This window comes from Pezoporus wallicus, unplaced genomic scaffold (assembly GCF_028554395.1).
Source record: "Pezoporus wallicus isolate ANWC-B61680 ecotype Strahan unplaced genomic scaffold, APGP_CSIRO_Pwel_v1 contig_227, whole genome shotgun sequence".
NCBI classification, from domain to species: Eukaryota; Metazoa; Chordata; class Aves; order Psittaciformes; family Psittacidae; genus Pezoporus; species Pezoporus wallicus.
In genome coordinates this window covers 18,687,662-18,708,967 of record NW_026635704.1, presented here as the reverse complement: position 1 = coordinate 18,708,967, position 21,306 = coordinate 18,687,662, and the positions used below count along the sequence as shown (strand labels likewise).

At 38.6% G+C, this 21,306-nt stretch overlaps 1 protein-coding gene across 2 annotated transcripts in view; it reads left to right on the top strand.

Moving 5' to 3' along the window:
- The window catches only part of TOX (thymocyte selection associated high mobility group box), a 225,492-nt gene extending 205,852 nt beyond the window's left edge, over window positions 1–19,640 (top strand). For both annotated transcript variants that reach the window (XM_057397851.1, XM_057397850.1), the window contains exons 7-9: window positions 6,395–6,781; window positions 15,908–16,059; window positions 17,345–19,640. In XM_057397851.1, coding sequence (XP_057253834.1) covers window positions 6,395–6,781; window positions 15,908–16,059; window positions 17,345–17,381 — 576 coding nt within the window. In that variant the 3' untranslated portion in view covers window positions 17,382–19,640. The remainder of the gene's footprint in view (window positions 1–6,394; window positions 6,782–15,907; window positions 16,060–17,344) is intronic.
- The last annotated feature ends 1,666 nt before the right edge of the window (window positions 19,641–21,306 follow it).

The following is a 21,306-nucleotide window of genomic DNA, read 5'->3' as shown; positions in this document are numbered from 1 at the left end:
ATTAGCCTAGTGCTTCCATTTGGGGAATTAAAACACTTGTATCAAATTAAAGTTGCATATCCTTTATCACATGTACCCAGGTTACATTCATAAAACATCCATTTTTACTTACATACCCTGAATGAATCCATGACAATCCCCTGTAGATGATGACAAAATGTATATTTAGATTTGAAGATGTTCTTCTGAGCCACCTCAGCTAATTACAGATGACAACCCATGGCTTACTCCTTTGTTCTGAAACATCAAGAATGTGTCAAAAAGCTTTCTGAACTCTCTAGAGTCCCAGATGTTGTTATTGCAATAGGTGACTGGAATTAACAAAATACGAAAAGTCATTTGGTAAGAGCCTCTTGTGACTTAGGTAGGAAGGCAGCTGTACTGCAAATATGCATATAAGTTCTCTACCAGAGTGGATGGAGTTAAGTTGAAGGAGTCTCTAAAGGAGTTAAACAGCTAAGCAGGAAAGAGAAAATGCTGCCAGGGAGACTAGTCATTCTCTCATAAACAGCTTTACTGGAGTAATAATAAAATGGCTGAGCCCATGCAGGCTAGAAAAGGGATTCTTCTCAAGGACAGGCTTGGGATTGGAAGTGACCTAAAATGTCAGAAACCTTAAAACCGGACAGAAAAGCTGAGAGAAGGAATAAACAATTCAAGATGTTCTTTCCTCCAAAGAGACAGCAAAGACAGCAGATGCAAACTTAAGCTTAGGTAAGCTTTGTAGGAGCTGCATAAATATTCAGCCAATTTCCTTCTATCTACCTCTTTAATGTCACAGTACTAAAGATAACTCATTTAAAGCTGAGTCAGGCCTGCCTAAGTTTGATCACAGCCTGCACACACTGGACCTTCCTGGTACCAGCTAACGTAATCACTGCCATTACGTGAATGTAACCTTCATTCTGATCATGAGTCTAAAACTTGTTGAATTTCTCATCATGGCTTAATGACAGATACCAGCCACTATATGTGTGTATGACTCCATCATGAAAAGAGACAGTGTAGTAACTATATAGGTTTCTGACACATATTCATGTAAAACTTGAATTGAGTTAAACTCTTTTCTAGGATTTGAAATACATAATACATGTTCTTGTCTATGAAGAGAGAATGCCAAACATCTGTTTCTCATTTAAAGAGAAGCACCTGTTTCTCATTTGAGGTAACACCATGTTACACCATTTTGGCTATGTAAAAAAATCTTCTGAGGTTGGAATAGGTTATGTTTGCCCACAAATAAAGCTGTTTGCATTGATAGAAAGTTTATGCTGGCCATGCTGGCCGTTCTGGCCATAGGGCTTATGTCTTTGCCCTTGAGGAGTTCTGTCAGCCTGTATTTAAAGGACACATAGACATACAGTAGTACCAAATACACTTACTAAATGTTTTGAACGTACTGAATGTATTTACTGAATATTCTACTATAAAGGAGAGCTTAATTGCTGATGTCAATAAAGAAGTATTTTGATAACGTATGGTCTGTAAATGACTGAAATTATATTGCTCCAGCTGAAAGGCTTTGATCAGTAACTAATTTTGTGAAATCAACAGAAAAAGGAAAAAGACTTTATTCTCTGTAAGTAGAAACAGCTATGGTTTCTTTGAGACAACACTGATTTTTTGATTTTGTATTGCAAACAGTGGTATTAGTTGTTCACTGCTTATAGAATGAAATTATTGCAAATGTATTTATGTAATTCCCATATGTTATGTTATCATATGCTATAGTAGATAATGCTGAATATAAAGCATGAGCATGTATACAGTATGTAAATTGAAGATGTTCATATACGTATCTCTGTATCTATATGGTCCTAGTTGCTGGCAACATGTCTACAAATGACTGCATTAACATGTTAAAAAAGCAAAATGAAGTAAGTACAAGCACTTACAATTTCTACATATGCTTCTGAAGAAACATAGGTCAAAAGTAGTGCTCATCACTTGGGAATGATTCTCAGCCTCTGTTAGCCAGGTCCTACCTGATTTTAATGAAAAATGAAATGGACATCCAGACATTAATACTGAAATAACAGTGTTGGGCTCTGATCCAAATTCACTTAAGTTAATAGGATACTTTCCATTCAATTCAAGAATCTATGGCTCAGGCCCTTGGAGTACTGCCTTGTTAAAACACATCCTTGCTTTACTTCCAATCACATGGATGTTGTTTACTTTTCAACAGAATTGGTTTAGAAGAGCCAACAGTAGCCAGAAGTCAGCCACAGGTTAGAATCAAAACCCATGCTTAGGTCTCTACAGCTGTTTGGTTACCCAGGTGTACAGGTGAGGGTTTAAAGTGCAACTTTTCAAAGTAGAAGCAAAATTACATCCAAAGGGAAGCTGTGGAGATGCCAGAATAGCATCACTAGGCAGTTGCTGTTTTCTCTTACACAGCAAAATTAAGCAGGACGTCTGTCCCATAAATAATTTCTCAGCTGTAGGAATGGGTTAGATGTTTTGGGGTGAGGGAAACCCCAGTGTCACTTTCCTCTAAGGAACTGACACTCCTTCTGTGTCTGAATTCAGTCTGTGATAAGAACCATCGTGCTGGGGTAGTTGTCCTTAGAAAAGAATAGCACAACTGGATAAGCAATGCTTAACTCCTTAACCTAATTTAATTCTTTGATTCGGCAATTGTGCATAAACGGTTCTGGTGCATAATAGGAGAGTTAGAAGGTGAATGGGAGTGCTCGCTTTGCTCTAGAATTGGAAGGAAAGGCATGAGTTTGGTGAAAACTGGTCGGAAGGACTTGATTCAGCACTTCCCAAACTTTGTGCAAAATTATCAGATAATTTTGTGTTGTGCCTGAAGGGCAGCCATACTTTTTCTGTGGCATTCCATTGCCTTGGCCTACCTACCTTGTCTTCAGCTTCTGATTTTTTTTTCTTGTTTTCACTTTAAGCAACACTATTAGATGATGATGTTATATGGAAAGGAAGGTCTATAAGGAAGCCTACTCCTAGCCTCTGAAGAACTTGAAAGGCTTAGAGTAAGGCTTTGACCTGAACCCCGGAACAAGTAGAAGCCACTCAAAGAGCACACAGGATTGTCAAGAAAAGCTAGGTTTGTGGTCATAGTGTATATTGGCTAATCTATGTGTACAATGCTACTTCCTACCATTAACTAAATATAATATTCTGTCACCCTCTAGTGGTGGGTCTACAACACCATACTTCTGACAGTAGAGTTACTCACTGCATGTCTAGTAGAAGACCTTGGTGCATGTAGGAGATACTAAGCTTCAGTGTGTGGTGGCCTGTGTGTACGGACTTGTAGTTTTGGTCTCCGTTGCTTATATCTGTAAATTAGTTCTATCCTATAACTTCATGCCAAAAAATTAGAGATGTAAATTGTCCGTGTTGGGTTTGGGCAGATTAATTAACTAAAGAGGATTTAAAAAAAAAAAAAAAAAATTTCTATCCTCTTCCTCTTGGATAAGGCAAGAGAAAACTACTGAATTCTAGCCTGCAAAGTTAGGGAACATGAGTGTTCATTTGAAGCCCACATTGGCTAATCAAATCCCTTGTGTTTTAATTCCTAGTTTTACCCATAATAAAAGTCCTTGTCTAAGACCCTGTGATGGACAGATGCAATGCCCATTCAAATCTGTGAAAGCTGTAATGATGTCCAAAATGGTAGCATGACCTATGCTTCATATATACCTCTTGTTATATTTCACGTTAAAGACACATAACAAAGCCAAAATATTTGACATCACCCATTCCATTAACTTCAGCAATACTTACAAAATCTATGTTGCTCACCCAGCCTTAGAAAAAGCTGCAATTGCAGTATGCTGGAGAATAGCGTTTAATGAGTTCATTTATCAAGATTACCAGTAACTGATAATATTAATGTGTTTTACACTGATACTGGACAATTTGGCTTCAGATCACATATTTAAAGTGTCCTAAGTAACAACAAAATACTTGGTCTGAAATTGAAGTGTTGTGCTTTTCAATGCATCAGGAGGTAGTGAAACATACAGAAAGCTGATTGATAGCTCGAGACAACTGGAACAGTCCCTTTTGATCACTTTGCAAATGCTCTTCTCAGAGGTAAAGCAAGTGTTACTCATCTCTGGCCTGAGACTGTACAATTTCTCTTAACATCATTTGGTATTTGAAGTATTAAATGATACTAAATATCTGATATGTCTGTAATTTTATCAGTATGAGCCATGCATTCACCACTTACGTGTGGACTCAGGTTACCCAATAATTAAATTGGTTCACTGTATCTTCGTTAAAGAGGTGTATGGCAGCATCTCTCTAGTCACAAATGAAATGTAAGTATGGCAGTACATCACAAATAGTGGCACAAAGGGTTTTTGCTACCTCCTCACCAGGAGGAATTGTTTAACCGATCTGCCCTTAGACACTTCAGGAGCAATTTTCCTGCTTGGACCAGATAAAGCCTGCCAGCTACACTGTGGAAAAGCAATCTGTTTTCATGAGGAGACAATGCTTCCAGTAAAACACAGCGCTGTACACATTACTCCTGTAATGTGTAAAGAGCCCAGGACATTTGAGAGGAGGGTCCTTACCATGCTGCTAATTAGAAAACCTTCTTCTGAGTCTCTGAAATTTCAGCAAACCTGCCAGGCTTTGCTCCCACACTCACTGGAGTTTCCTAAAAATACAATGGGAAGAGAGGGAGAAAATATTTCTCATGTGTTCATGAACTTTAGTTCAGGGTTTTAAAAATAATATCAAAAAACTGCCAGACTTTGAACCTGCTTTCAGGTTTTATCATTTACACCCTGTGGGTATTTATGTCTGCATCTGAATCCTGCAAACATGCATATAATACATATTGCACACTTGTACACCCACTGGTGAGCAGAGTCAGGCAGATCACAGAAGCAGAGATTTGCATTTGTTTTATCATATTCATTTAATTGTCCTTAGTTTACTGGAGAAAACCAGGGGAGTTGCTAATGGAACTGCGGTTATATTTTGGGAAATGAACTTGGCTTTTTCAACTTTATTATCACAGACAAAGAAGCAATTTCAATAATGCACATGTCAGCAGATTGCTGGTGATGGTACATCCTTCAGAAAGAATCTGAATAGACTTCACTGACCCTGGAGTGCTGAGAGTAACATGAAACTTACTCTGACTTGTAAACTGAGCAAACATGACACAGAGATCACAGAATAAGGGCATCTATGCATCTTTGAGCCCTTGTTTTGACAAAGTGACTTCTTTCTCCAGAGGCACATTTCCACCATTTTTTTCCAGCATGTTTCACCGTTCACTGACTATTAATCCCAGTATGTCTTAGCTGCAAATTATGATTCCCACGTATAAGTTCATGAGAGTTAATTCTTAATTTTTTTTTTTTCATCATTTATTTGAGCACACAGAGTTAGCACTGAGGAGATCTAAGAAAATAAGGGTATAGAAAACAATAAATTTAATTAAATAAAGTTATAAATACTAGAACAAAGAGTATTAGTAAAATTGACATTCATTAATGGAAAGATTTTATTACTAACATCTTTAAGAAGAAATCAGAGTAGATCATAAAGTTTTTGAAAATCTGTGCATTTTCTAATACTCTATGTGGTATTCTTCCAGGTTGAGTAAGATAGCTTCCTTGTGCCTGATGCAGCCTCACATATATGTAGACATCAGTTTTATATAGAATTTTCAGAACTTTATGAACTGGATTAACAAAGGAAGTTTTGCTAAAAGTGAAATTATTCAGAATATCCTTATTTTTCTAAATGCATGGCTTATGAAACATTCAATTGCTGGCGTGGGTAGCAACCCAGCACAGAAAGTTTCAAAATACAGGTATTGGCACAGCAACTAGCATATTTGTTCAATGCAGTAGGACAACTGTGAACGGGGTTTAGCCTCTTCATCATATTGGCTAAGTAATAAAGCATCGTTAGCAGTTATCAATGTGTATGGTAAAGGACACTGAGCTTCTTTTTGCTGGTTTGCAGATGGAAAGTTAAGACATGTCAAAGATCACTGCAGACTTCTGCTGGAACCCGCCTTCTGAAACTCTTTTCAACTAGGCCATCAAATTGGAGAACAATAGTAGTGGCTGTGTATATGAATAAATGTAATGGGCCTGGTTGTCTTTGTTGTGTAAGTTACTAGGTCAGTGATGTCAGTTTCAAGTTTGGAAAAAGCAAAATGTCAGGTTAGACCAGGAAACAGAGGAGCTAACTTCTTTTTTTTCCACATTGTTGAAGACTGCAAGGTAAAAGGGATTAATTCTTTTCCCCGTATAATAACCAAAATCCGTTTTGAGAATAATTTAATGGTCCAGATACGTGTTTTACTGTGGTGTAACTCTTAGACTTCAGTGGGTAGACAGCAGCATTTTATAGCTTCTAAGTATTGTCTGGTTTTTGTTTTTCTCAACAGAGCTACAGTGAACCTGTTGATGCTAAAGCCTCTCCACAACCTCAGATGATGAATTCAAAGCAGTCAGTGTTTCATGGGCCCTCCCAGGCTCACTCTGCACTGTACCTCAGCTCCCACTATCACCAACAACCAGGAATGAATCCTCACATCACTGCCATGCATGCCAATATCCCCAGGAACATAGCACCCAAGCCCAACAACCAAATGCCAGTGACTGTTTCCATAGCAAACATGGCTGTGTCCCCACCGCCACCTCTTCAGATCAGCCCCCCTCTGCACCAGCATCTCAACATCCAGCAACACCAGCCAATTTCAATGCAGCAGTCCATTGGAAACCAGCTACCGATGCAGGTCCAGTCTGCTTTACACTCACCTACAATGCAGCAAGTAAGTTTGAGCTTTTCACTTGTCGTGGGAATTCTTTTTGTGGTGTGGGAAGGGATGTCGTCCAGAAACGGACGTGGTGAAGGGGATTTGGAGCTATGGATTAGCTTTAATTTTGCAGGGTTCCAAAACTGTGGTAGTATAGTCTGAGGGCTTAGTCTTTTGAAGACAAGAACAAATGAATGAGGTTACCTAGATGACAGGGAATTTCAGTAGAACTGTTTGTGTTAGCAGCAATGTTCAGCACATTCTTCTGAACTCTAGCCCTGTCTTCCCCCAAATTCAGGGGGCATCCTTTAAGTAGAAGTGCATCCATCTGCATATGTGGGAGCATCCTGAAATAGAAGTGAAATGTTAATCTTCAGGACTCACATTTTACAAACAAAAGGCAGGAATGTCTAGGAAAAGATCTGATTGCAGCTTGTGCTGTTACCCTTGTGCTGACTGTGATATGGAATAGTCAGAGGGAACATAAAGCAACACAGGTTGTGTTAAACATGACTGATAAAGTGAACACAAGTATGTTAGTTTCTGCTGCTTTCATAATTACATTTTGCTAGGTAGGTATACTGGAAATAAGTGGGTTGTACCCAGTATCCCAATATGATGGTGCTTTTTTTTTTCTTCATTCTCAATGGTTTAGTTGATTCTCAATACATTTCCTAGGAGTTCTGAATGAAGGCAGGCCAAGCATAATATTGTGACTTTTGGGCCCAGGCCTATGGAGGGTTAGAGCCGATTAACTTTGCTAACCTCCTGAGAGAAGATTTCCTTTTGTATTGGATGAGCCCTGACTATCAGTAATAAGATCTTGCCTTGCAAAGAGGCTGTAGAATTAAATTATTTTTTTTTAATGGAGTTGCAAGAATCTACAGAATTTGTATACACAAAACTTGTCAGTTCTGGTTGATAATAAATAGTCATGAACTTGCTGCATGTTTTGAATATCTCTATAAATTCACCTTTGCTAACAAGGCATTTGCATTTGCTTTCCAAGCTGGAAACATTTCATCTCAAGACTGGTCTTTAGAGAACGGAATACCTGAGCACCAAACATAGCTGGGAGAACAATTTAATGGGGAAAGAAATTTTTCAAAGCAGGACAAAGGCAAAAAAAAAGAAAAAAAGATTTTCAAATCTGGGCTGATAAATTCAGCTGTTTGGAAGGTGAACCAAGGTTCAGTACTCATGGTGATATATTTTTTTTCAGTCTTTGATCTTAGTCCTGAAAGTGATTTGGAGTAATCAGACAAGAAGGAAAACTTGTATTTTTCCTGGTCCAGTTTATTTTTCACAATCAGAGTAAATACTTATCAGACTTATGACCACAAAAATGTGGAGTCTTTCACTGTCATGTATTCCTGAAGGTTTTCCTATTGGTTAGAAATCCAGTGTCCTGGTGAGAGTGTCCTGGGAGAGCGCATGCTCAAGTCTCAGAGAAACCCAGGAATTAACCACAAACCTAGACAGCTGGAATTAGCCAGGGAAAATCCTAGACAGGTGAGCCAGGAGGGTCTGTCTGGGGCTTCTAAACCTGATACAATCCTGGTTGAATCTGAAGGGTCAGGGCAATGAGAAACAAAGCAATGGACTCAATGCAGTACCCTGCTTCATTTACCAAACATGGCAGATGACATTTGTGACAGAAGCCTGTTTAAATTGTATAGTTATATTTCACCGAGTTTTTATTAGAGATCCAGTCTTCCAAATTCAGATTGTTTGACAAGTTCAGTGTCACTTGTACATTACTTGTCCAGTGCAGAGTTATTGAAGATAAAACCCCTTATATGTTTTCCAGAATCATTGATAGGCATAATTTACTCAACAGATTTTAAAATCTAGATTTATGGAATTTATAGTACAGTAGGGGCTAGCAAAAGATGTAATGCAGATGTTAGATAATTGCATATGTATACATACATCATTATTGTATGAATCCAAACACTTAGGTGCTATTCCAAACCATCACATACTACAAAAAAGGTAAGATAATATGAATCTTCTGATGCTTTATTTTACCATATTGCACGCTTGTAGCATATGGTGTGCACATCAATGGCTTGAGAGTAATTTCACTCATCTGTGAGATGTGTGGCATGCAATTATTTCTAACTTAAGAGAAAGGGCACTAGGTTGTATAATAGAGGTGTAGAAGTCATATGTAGACCCGTACTATGATGAGTCTTCCTTTGCTAAGAATAAGTACAGTAAAGCAAAAAATGGTGTATCACTGTGTTCCTGCTCTCCACTATTAATCTCCTGAAAGGTTAGGTTAAATACCAGTTTATATTCCTTAGTCAGAAAGGCTGATGCTCATAATGAAGATACCATGGTGAGATATTTCTGAGCTTCACTCAAGGTGGCAGGTGCTTAGAACGTGCTGAAATGCTACACTGCCAATCTTAACTACATTTCTCTTTAAGCACTGTGAAACATCTGCCAGACAGTTTATACTTCTTATACTCCTCCTTTTGTTTTAAAGTAATATAACCTTTGACCTTTGGAAAAACTATGTAATTTCACTTTGGAATGTTTGTAAATTTGTTTGTTTGTTTGTTTGTTTGTTTTAGCACACAAAAGTTTACAGAGTTTGAGAATTTATTTTAAATGTAATCCATTTCCTTTCAAGAGTGATGTTGGTAAAGTCAAAGCAAAAAGTAAGTCAAATTTTAGGGCAACAGGCATACTACACCATGATTTGCCATGCTAGAATAGCACAGTGGTATCCTCTCTAGTCTCTTAGGTTTGCCTCTTTCTAGTCATACTCAAGCTATATTAGAAAACACTATCCCTGTGATTTTGTACTGCATTAGAGCAAGCAAGACAGGTTGGACACCAAATGGCAAAGAGCAAGAAGTCAAGAAACTGTAACCTGAGCCTCTTACTGGCTCAGTTTTCTAAGGACTCTTCTCTCTGCTCAAAACACTGCTTATCACAGAGTGAGTTAAGAGGAAAAGGCATAGTGGAAAAAGAAGCAAGCCCTCCAAATGATGGAGAAGCATAGAATCAACAGCAATGAAGACAAACAAAAGGCACCAACCTGTGTGTGTGGCCCATGGTGAGGAAGAAGGAAGGTCTCTAGATGCAGGGCTCCAGTCTGCAGCAGCACAGTGTAGACCCTGCTATTCTGCTACATAAAAAGATAGCCGAGAAGAATGGGAGACTATGTGGTCTGTTAAACCAGAAGCAATAGTTGTATTTATTTCAACTTTTTTTTCACTTCCCCCTCCCTCAGCTGTTTCATTTCCTCCATGCTGAATGCGTGGCCACCCTAAGCCTTTTCCAGACTCCAAAAGGAATCTAGTTTGTGTAAGCAGAACAGAAACTAATTAACATCCCACTCCCTACAACATGACTTACAACAGGAGAGATTTTCCTTTTCGGAAGCCTCACTACTGCTCATACCAAACAGACTAATACACTTTAAGAAGAAATTAGGTAAATTTTCTCATGTCACACTACAGCATGAAGCATAATAGGGACAAGGGAAGGGTCAGTGTGCCAACAGCTTCCTAGCAGTCTACTGCAGGCATTCACAGACTCACCTGGCTGGGCACCACCATTGCACAGACAGCTGTGCTGCAGACCTGTTAGAAGCAGTAATCACAGCTACCACCAGTGGTGAGTTGTCATTTCTTTCCTTTTTTTTTGTGACATCTAGCTTTGAAATAGTTAGTGGCTTACTAGTGGGATGCTCAGTGGTAACAGGCTCAAGAAATCCCTGCTCTCTACAGATCTCCTGCCTTAACACTGTAGCTTGGGGAGATTTGGTCACTCATTTTTTCCAGTCACAGAAGAATAGTTTCTTATCCTGAAGAGCATCTTGTAGTATGTCTGAAGTACAGCCAGCTCGAAGAAAAATCACATAAAGAACCAGGTTCCAGTCCTGGAAAGCAGAAACACAGTTCTCCAAAGCCACTGTGCGTGAAATCCACAAATTATTCTTCTGTGCGTAACTTTGAGAAGGAACTGATAAGTGCTGACCTGGGGAGACAGTTCTGCCCCCACTGCTACCAGGACAATGAGCTGATCTTCATCAGCTCCACAGGGAACAGCATGTCCTCCACTGCCTGCATGTGTGCAGCTGCCAAACCAAGAGAGACTGCCAGCTGGAGAAAGGCAGTCTCCTCCACGAGTCCACAAAAAGTACAGAGCATCAAGAAGATCAGAAGGGTTGGTAGCCAAAGATCCTCAGTGACTGCACAATTTCCATCATTTTAAAAATCAATTAGTTCTGTGGAGTATACAGCAATGCATCCAAATTGTTCTGAAAGGCACAAGGCAAAGTAATGTTTAAGTATTAGCATTTTGGTCATATGCCTAGAATTGGTAAATACTTTTTAATTTGTTTTGAACAATCTCCTCTATTTTGAGTTATCTAAACATTTTTTTGGATTTTTTTTCTGGAAAGTAGACTATTTTGTCTCTTTTCGTGCCTGTTCCAAAACAATTAATTAATAAATTAAATAATGAGCACTACTGTAGACCTTCGAGGTACTTGTTTACAGTGTTAATCCTTTGCACTGTAAGAAATGACTGTTTAGTTCTATTCTCAATCTATTCTCAATTAGATCCCGATTGTTATTATATTTAACTTCTAATTCTGAATTATGCTATGTTTTTCTTAAATATTATTAAAGGGAGCCACATTAAAGTTTTACTTTGTGAAAGTCTAAATCCATCGTGTGGCAGTTTTTCTTTCATCCACTTTTGATACACTGAAAGAAACACAGTAGAAGAGTATGATTTTTCTTTAATTAAATGCTCATGTGAGCATTTTATCAGTGTATTATTTTTAACCTGATAAAAGAGTTGCTTCTCTCCAGTCTGTTTCTTAGGTTTGACATGATGTTTAGTTTTTTCTTAGTTGGGATCAGATAGTCTGAATCTTAACACTTGTCATTCAAATCAGCACAATTTCTCCAATGATCAGGCTAAAATGGTGTCTGAAGTTGCAACCTGTTTTCTGTTTCAAAGTTGTTGCTTCCTTTCTCTACTCAGACAATTTTGCTTCTTTCTGAGTGTACCCCTCTGTGCAGCCTGTTGTACTGTGCTGTTTTGTGTGGGGAGTGACGAGACTGAGGATTCATTCCCTCCCAGATACACCCAGTCCTTGTTAAGGAAGCCTTTTATGTAGCCCTGCTGGAAGCATCTCCTTCCCTGTTCAAAATCCTTCACCCAAGCATTGGGTGGGATGGGAAGTCCTGTTACAATCTCTGTCCCACATCAGTTCATAGGTAGAGCAAGCAAAACTAGATTCTTAATGCCTAGTAGTCATGGCTGCAAGTGTATGCATAACAAAGTAGAAGATTAATGTATGTCACATCTTTTTTTTTTTTTTTTTAAATAATAACTCATTTAGTCTACTTCTAGGTATTTCTTTTCCTTTAGAAAATAAATGTATACTGCAAGATGATTGCATAGCCTGCCAAAAGTAATAGCCTCATTTTTTCTGGTATGTATTATATATAGTAAACTCAGGGACCTGCTGTATTTGTCCAGATTTTTCCTCTTTTTTTGTTAAGCTTTGTCTTCGAATGAGGTCAAGAGAAAAAAAAAATCATTAATATCTGTCAACTTCCTTTATAACCTTAAGGAAAAATCTTTCTATGATATCACACAGACAGATTTTCAATTTCCTTGTGTAATAAACAGATGCTTTAGGATTTGGATGTAATTTAAAGGTTTAAAATATCACATTGAGATTGATGAATAAATCAGTTGTGAAGACAAAAACATTGATGCCTGTTGAAAATACCTCTCCAGACAGGCAGGAAATGAAATTAGTTCCCAGTAAAGTGTGGAGATGAGGATCACTGTTTAGTTCTGCTGCAGGCTTTTTAGGACTTGCTACAGTGGCACAACGAAACTGCTAGGGCTACAGAAATCTAATTAAAAAGCAAATGTCCCTCCTGACATCGAATTAATCTTTATCAAGTTCCCTATTTTTATTTCAATCTGGAACAAGAAAATGAAGTTTAAAATTCTAGGCATGTTGCAAAACAGTTGGTGATTTTCTCTTGGGCATTACGATGCAAAAACATTCAGCATTGTTTAATTAGACCTCGAAGCACTCATTTTCTGAGCACTTTTTATTTCATTGTTTGTTAAGGGCTTACATAAATAATACAAATATATTTACTACAAGTCTGGTACAAGGCTGTCTCCCTCTGTTGTACCTATCTCAATTTCCAGAGCTCTTATGTTGGTGAAAATGCTGTAGTAATTATTGCTTACATCTTAAACATCACCATGCTTTATCAGTCCTTCATATTGAGTTTGGGTTTCATAAATTACTTTGCCTTAGAAGCACACTTCCCAGCACCCACATTGCTGGTATTCTTGTAGCCCTCAACCCCAGAGGGACTGCTGAGCTCAGCTGCTTCGGAACTGCAGCCTGGCTCAGATACCTCTGCACCACATTAAAATCTAGCGTGTGAGCATGTCCTAAGAAACAGGCTCCAATCCCAGACAGTTATAAACTAAACAGCCTTGCCAGGTGCAAGATGAAAGTGTTGTTACCCCTTAATTTGCAGATAGGAGAATTAAGTTTGGATCCGTGGTCCCAACTTTAATATGAGAGGTATCAATTCAGTCCAAGTGTATGTGCATGCATGCTTCCCTGGAAGACAGCCAAAGCAATTTGGCTGTGGTCATACAGAAAACCTGAAAAAATATAAGTCCCCACTCAGTTCGAAGCTGGCATTTAAACTACAGGACCATCCTCCAGCATCTAAGCTATTCATTTATTTCATTTAGGACAAGAGGGAATGGCTTTAAACTGAAAGAGGGTATATTTAGATTAGACATGAGGAAGAAATTCTTTACTGTGAGGGTGGTGAGACACTGGAACAGGTTGCCCAGAGAAGTTGTGGATGCCCCATCCCTGGAAGTGTTCAAGGATAGACTAAATGGGACTTCGAGCAACCTGGTCTAGTGAAAGGCGTCCCTGCCTATGGCAGGGGACTTGGAATTAGATGATCTTTAAGGTCCTTTCCAACCTAAACCATTCTGTGATTCTATGATTCTATTATTTGCCCTAAGTCCAGAAGAAATGAAATGGATATTGCATTGATGGTCTCTTCCTCTGATTTGAGGGAACTGTCTCTTCCTGCTGCATGCTCACTTGCATGCTTTGCTACAGCACTGCTGGAGCTGCTGGTCCCATACAGTGTTTTTCTCATATATGATTGTTTCATGAAGACATAAGAGATAGCTCAAGGGCATTTCTACCAAAGGTAAACCTGATTGCCTGAAGGTGGGATGTGTTTCTGCGGTTAGTTTACTCTTACAGCTAAATTAGAAAGTCCTTATGGGGGATGTTTTGTATAAAAATGATGATGGTGATCTACAAAACCAATTTTTCTGCCTTCTAATTACATGGTCCTCCAATTAAAGTCTTTGGGAAGTCTGCTCAATTACAGTTTCCTTTGGATCTGTTGCAGGCATGGGGGTTGTTTTAGCAGCCTGATGTGCAGCTTTGGAGCCTGGTGAAAAAACAGTGTACAATCACCACGGGTGGTTTTATTGTACTTTATTAGCTGGGCAGTGTATAATTTACATGACAACTAGATGCAGAATTCAGCTGTGGAATTGCCCACAACTGTTTCTTGGAGTCATCAAGGACAAAGTGAGGCTTCAAAGAGCTGAAGTGCATACTGAAGTGTGACTTGGGATATACTCCATATGGGAGATAATATGGAAGAAAATGGCACTCATTTATGGCCACAATCCAAGATCAGGATAAGTGGAATAGGTTGATGTGGCAGGGCAGAACACCCTCAGGACCTCTGGGAAAGATCCGGAGTATAATGCACCAGAAAGAGGGATTTGAAGAAGGAACTGACATGCTATACTTGAAGGAAGTTCATTTCTGTGGATGGAGGGGCAGGCAAAAACCGAGAATACTCATTTATATTGATTAAAGATAGTGTGGCTGATTTGTTAAACCTGCAGAAAAGAAAAAAAAACAGCTCTCCACAAAATTCCTGTCCCAGTGGAAGCTGTGTGCAAGAAGTGATCACAGATATGATGTCATAATTGCATAATGAGCTACAATTTAAAACTAAAAGCTGTGAGCTTCAATTCAGTCTATTCTCTACGTGGACACTGGCCAGGCAGAAGGGGTTTTCAAACTAAGTATCTCAATTCAGGTTCAGTTTCTGATTTAGCAGCTACATATCCACATAACTTGAGTGGGAATTGTATGCCCTTCCCCAGGAAGGAGTTTGGTCTGTTTTTTTTTCAGCAGTCACTGATTGCTTTCATACAGCATTCCCATACTTTTACCCAATATAGTTCTTCTAACTCTACAGGAATATACATTTACACAGGGTGAACCAGATACATTAGCCTTGAAATTTCAATTGTTCTCCTGGTTTTGAAACACAATATTTAAACATCCTCATATATCAAAAGAGCTAAAAATTATTATGACTTCACATGACAGAGATTTCAGGGAGAAGGTTAGATGTCTCTTTGTAACTTCCACTTTTTTTTCTCAGCTTCTTAGTTTCAAAAAGCAAGTTATTCTGTGCTACTTTCGCTGCATTAGTCCAACAACTGTTAAAAGGCTTTGGTTGAATTTCTGTTTAGTTGAGAGAGAAGTACAAATAAAAGAAGCAGCAGATGGTCCCTTTGTGACTGAATGAAGAAAAAGGGGTTTGAGAACAATATGTGAATAGGTGTAGTCTAATAAAACAGTCAGCCACCTGCTGCCTCCATCCTTCTAAAGGATTCTGTTGCATATTCTGGGAATTAACGACTAGTGTGTATCCTTACATTTAATCTAAATGGAAGCTCTAAGGAGCAAACAGGGGTTTTTGCCCCAGTGCTGATTGAGTTGTTCTCTTGGTTTTGAATTGTTTCTGCCCTGTCCCTTTTAGTTCCTTCCTGTGACTCTACTAGGTAACAACAGTTTGGCAGTGTTTCATTTCTCAAATCAAAGAACGATTTAAAACCTTAGAAAACACCAACATGTTTTTTCCTATTTGAGGTTTGATGACCTAAAGTACACCTGGAAAAGGAATTATTCTACAGTTTCACAGTATGCATATTTTGGGTTTTTTTAATGTACCCAAACTCTTGCTTGGTTTCCATACATTGTAATGTACTTGCTTTCTCCTCTAGGGATTTACTCTTCAACCTGATTATCAGAATATCATCAATCCAACATCAACAGCTGCACAAGTTGTTACCCAAGCAATGGAGTATGTTCGTTCAGGGTGCAGAAATCCTCCAGCACAGACTGTGGACTGGAATAATGACTACTGCAGTAATGGGTGAGCAGCCAGTGAATGCCACCTTGTGTTGAGCAACGTTCATGACACAAGTATCTGGTAAACTTTGGAAACAACTTTGTTGCCTGTTTCCCTACAGGATTTCAGAAGTGCATCTGTGAATGTACTGTATTTATTCAGCAGTTAGACTGTTGTGGGACAACAAGTTTTCAATACATGCACTTATTAGATATTTTTGTCACTTTATCACAGCACATACACACTTTCGTCTTAGAGAACTTCCGTTCTTTAGAAAATCAGAACTGAAATCTTGAGGGAGAAGGTACAGGAAAGAAGTTTTAAGATCACTATGTCCTATCTGAGAGGCAAATGGCATGAACTATTTTCTCCAAATACTCCGTTGCTGAGGAGAGCTTGCTGCCAGTGAAAACAACTGGTTTGGGTCATGAAAACAACTAGTTCGGGTCATGAAAACCCATCAGTGAGATGCAGGGGTGATGTATGTGGTACAAGATACATGAGAATCACATAACTGTAACCAGAAACAAAACACCATGCCTGCAAGAGCTGTACCATAAGGTTAGTAGCCCCTTCAAACCCCTAGCTCTTCTGCAACATGGGTTTTCTGGAGCCATGTTGCTGTCCACAGAACTGCAGGGAACCATTTAAGACTCTGAACAGAAGGTATCTTTTGAGTTTTAAATAATAGATGTTGTGCCTTGTGAACAGGCTGACCAGCCTGACCTCTCCTTGACCTTGGCATGAATCACCAAGGCAAAGGCAGATAAAAGCTCTTAGTTGCGACCAAATCGTCAAATTAGGGCAGAGAAATGAACACAAACACATGCCTACCCAACGCATTTTGGCTGTCTGTATGAGTGAATAAAATAGGCCAGAGATATCAGCGCCTGGCACCTATGTGTATGTAACTAAGCTTTCATGACCTCTAAGGAAAGTGGCCACATCGTATTAGGGTGCTTATGGAATATTGTTCCAAGATCTGTGCTGAACCCTCAGCTGTACCTGTCTATGCAGTACATGAGAGAGGGACCATCAGTGCTACCGATGTGCTAAAGCAGGTGATGTCAAACCAGAGCTTAAGCCCACGTCCCAGTCCTGTGTAGTTTAGAGCCAGATGTTGATCTTTGGGTTGCTACATGCCACTTTGGCACTAGGATTTTTCTTACTATTACCATGGTCATGCAGCCAGTGATATGCTTGGAATTAATGACCTGTGGTAGAGATATGGGTTTTTTTGGAAGAATAGGACTAAAATATCGGAAAAAGAAATTTAAAATCACATTTGTTCTTTTTTCTTTTTGAACAGGGGCATGCAGAGGGACAAAGCACTCTACCTTACCTGAAAATCTGAAACACCTCTCCTTTCCACTGAGGAATGCAGGGAAGTCTTTTCATCATGGATTGCTTTATGCAGTCAAGGCAGTTCTGCATTTTACTAGGAAATACAAGTTGCTAAGCACTTAGGACTATTTGAGCTTGTGGGTCCCCCACTCTGGAAAAAATAGTCATGCTTCTTTCCTTTTCTTTTTTTTTTTTTCCTCTTTTTCTTACCCGTTTTTTTCTCTTTCTTTCTCCTCTGCATCCCTACCCTGAGATCCTTTAACGGACATTGCTTTTCTTCTTCCCTGAAGGAAACTTGGACCATTCAGATTTTATGTTGGTTTTTTGCTGTGAAGTGCTGCGATAGTAACTGCCTTAGCAACTGTAGATGTCTCAGATAAAAGTCCTGGATTTTCCATTGGTTTTTCATAATGGGTGTTTATATGAAACTACTAAAGACTTTTTAAATGGCTTGATGTAGCAGTCATAGCAAGTTTGTAAATAGCATCTATGTTACACTCTCCTAGAGTATAAAATGTGAATGTTTTTGTAGCTAATTGTAATTGAAACTGGCTCATTCCAGTTTATTGATTTCACAATAAGGGTTAAATTGGCAAACATTCATATTTTTACTTCATTTTTAAACAACTGACTAATAGTTCTATATTTTCAAAGTGTCTGGAGAAAAAAAAAAACTAAAATATTCCCAAATTATATTAATTAAAAATATTGGCTTTATCTCATGAAATAAACACAAAAAAAAAAAATAAAGGACAGAAACTAATGTTGATAAAGAGCAAACACATTTATTTTGTACTGCCTAAAAAAGGCTTTTTTTTTAAAAAAGAAAATCACTTTATGTGTACTGGTTAGTAAACGTCATTTAAGTCCTTTCATGTATAAAACTGCCAAATGCTTACCTGATATTTTATTAGATGCAAAACCAGATTGGAGACAGCTAAATTATAACCTTTACATATGGCTATGTATTATTGTTTCTTCATACTGTGTCTGTATTTAATCTTTTTTATGGAACCTGTTGCGCCTATTTATGAAATAATAAATATAGGTGTTTGTAAGTAAATTTGTTAGCATTTTAAAGAGGTTTCTTTGATGCTTTAACGTTTGCTGGCACAAATTGTTCACAACTGATGTGAATACTTTATTTAGTTTTTACAGTGACATATACAACACCAAACCTGCTTTACTGGCAGAAAATGAAGGTAACCAATACTTATTTCTCTATTTCTTTGGTTGTTAAGGAAAAAGAAAAAAATATATTTTAAGTCATTCCCTTTTTAAAGCATTGTAGCAGAAAGTTGCCCAAAACTGAGGCTTGAACCAACAAAACTAACTGAATAAAGCTGCATAATGCTGCTTCTTGGAACTTCATCAGTTTTGGTTAATTAGTCAAGTGGAATAAAAATATTGCCAACAGAAATATTACCAAATATGCTTCAGCCATTTTATTATACATGCAAAAGGTCCTACAGAGTTGTAGGGACTGTAGCACAAATAAAGTGAAAGGTAAGTTCAACAGCCACAGGGAAAGGGTTAAAAAAATCCAAAAGAAGGTATTTTTGTCAAAATTTTGGATCAGGGATAGCTCTGAAAATATATTTCAGAAGGATTTCATCCCAGATGCCTGTCGAGTTAATGGAGAGTACCATGGATTTGTATTTTCTGTGTGAAATAAAGCAAGCAACTTGGATAAAATACACATTATGCAATGCCATTGATTTTTCTTTAAAAACAAAACAGAAACAAAGGCATGCTTGTTTTTGAATGATTTCAGGCAATGTACAATCAGAATCACTTGGCATGTAATAACTAATAAATAATGCAGATCAGATGTGATTACTCAAATGACTGTAGCTGAGAGCTCTAATTTTCCTGTCTTGAAACTGTATGAGAACTCGTGATTAAATTCACAGTTTATTGTTTGTCTGTTTAGTACTTTAGAAATATATCAGCACTACTAATTACCCAATGTCTTCTATTTATTATATTATAGTAAACTACATTTTCCACTCATATTAATTTTAAAGCAAGAAGATAATTACTGAGGATGAGAAAAATCAGCTTTGATTTTGAAAGGCAGTTTTCCTTTTTCTGTTATGGAAAAGAACTGTGTTATCTTCATTTCTTTTAGAGCAGGTGCACAGTCACATAAAGTTGTTAATTTCGGTATCCAATCAGAGTTCAAAATACAAGAAAACTTTAATGTAAATAAAAAAAATACATCATGAATAAAATACTTATTCTGTATGAACATCTGGCTAGTTGGTGTCCCTCAGTCTGTAAGAAGGGAAACCTTTGGTGTGTTTACCATGCAGCACCTTACCCATCCACTGCTTTGAGTGTGGTTCTGTACCTGGACTCTGTTGGGATGGGACAGCTATGCTGGAAGAGCAGCCCTTTTGGCCAGGGTTATACTGAAGCCACTTTGTTCCAAAGGAAGGATCCAACTTCAATGCATAAACATCAGTTCTTCTTGTCTGACCTTGGGAAAAAGCAATGGTTGCCAGCAAAGGGCAGCTGCTACTTTGGTTTCAGCTGTGCGTTGATATACACAAGTTGTCAATAGATGTAGTCTAGAAAGTTGAGATCTTTCTGTAAGCAGGTGAAACTCCACTGGAGTTCATGAAGATATTCCCCGTCCTTCGCTAAAGCTCTGTGGCTTAGGCCACAATAACACATACACCAAAGTCACTGGTTGTAAGTTGCCATCTGTCATAATGATGATAGCACACAGGAACAAAACAACCTACACATTGAAGCAACACAGTACAGCAAGTAAATAAGATAAAGACATCTGTCAAAGTGATAGAAACAAAGGGAAATAATGTCTTCCATCAACTGAATTTTTAATTGTTTTTGTTTTAAAGTGCTAGGCAAAATGCAAGGTTAGCAACATACACACTGCAAAATGTAAATCCCATTTGCTTTCACCAAGGTAAGCAGAGGTTTTGAAAAGGAAAGGCTGTTCAAATTTGATGCTGCTCTCAGTGTGCCACATTCTGGCAATGCGAGTCCAGGTCTATCACCAAATTCACAGAGGTTAGAGCAGAAATCCCACCCTGCTACTGCCTCTGGCCCAAAGCAGTTCTTTAAAGGGACCCACTACAGGATTCCCCACACACACCATTCATCCACAGGCAATAAGTAATGTATTCATGGAGGGCCCCAGCCATTCACAATGAAATGTAATGTATTCATGCCCACTTCTCTCTCTTTTACCAAGTACCAGTTCCTGATTCCAATGGTGTCTCTGCCAAATATTCCCTGCGAGGCTCCTCTGTAAACAGGAAACCCGACAACAAAAGAGCTCATTACTGGAAGGTAAAACATGCTCTTACCACCTTCCTCAACCTTCTGAGACTTCATCTCAACATGAACTAACATCTCCAAGACTATATCTGCTTATTTCTTAACCAATCCTGTAAACATGGCAGATCCACAAAGATCTCTTTCTGTGCTCTGGGGGAAACGGAGGAGGTAAAAATCCTTCTTTCGTGCACTACGTGAGAAGCAGCTGAAGAGCTGCATGCAACCCATACCGGAGTTACTCCACAGAGCTCCCATTAATAGTCAGGCATAGATAGATTGGAGGTAGAGGCAGAGCTAGAGGTAGGGCTAGAGACAGAGGCAGAGACAGAGAGAGGCAGAGGTAGAAGTAGAGGTAGAGCTTGAGGTAGGGCTAGAGACAGACAGAGGCAGAGACAAACAGACAGATACATAACCATTGCCCTGTTAATTATTTATCTGGTGTCTTCAAGCCGTTTTTCATTTGAACAAAATACTCTAGTGAGTACCGCAGTGTGCTGGCAGTGCTGCAGGAGGTGCTCAGCACCTCAGAGAACACGAGGTGCTTTGTGTCAGGTCTTGCAGACGGCATTTGGTTTCCTTTGCAAAGTCATGTATTTTAGTATTACCCAGCAGCACATT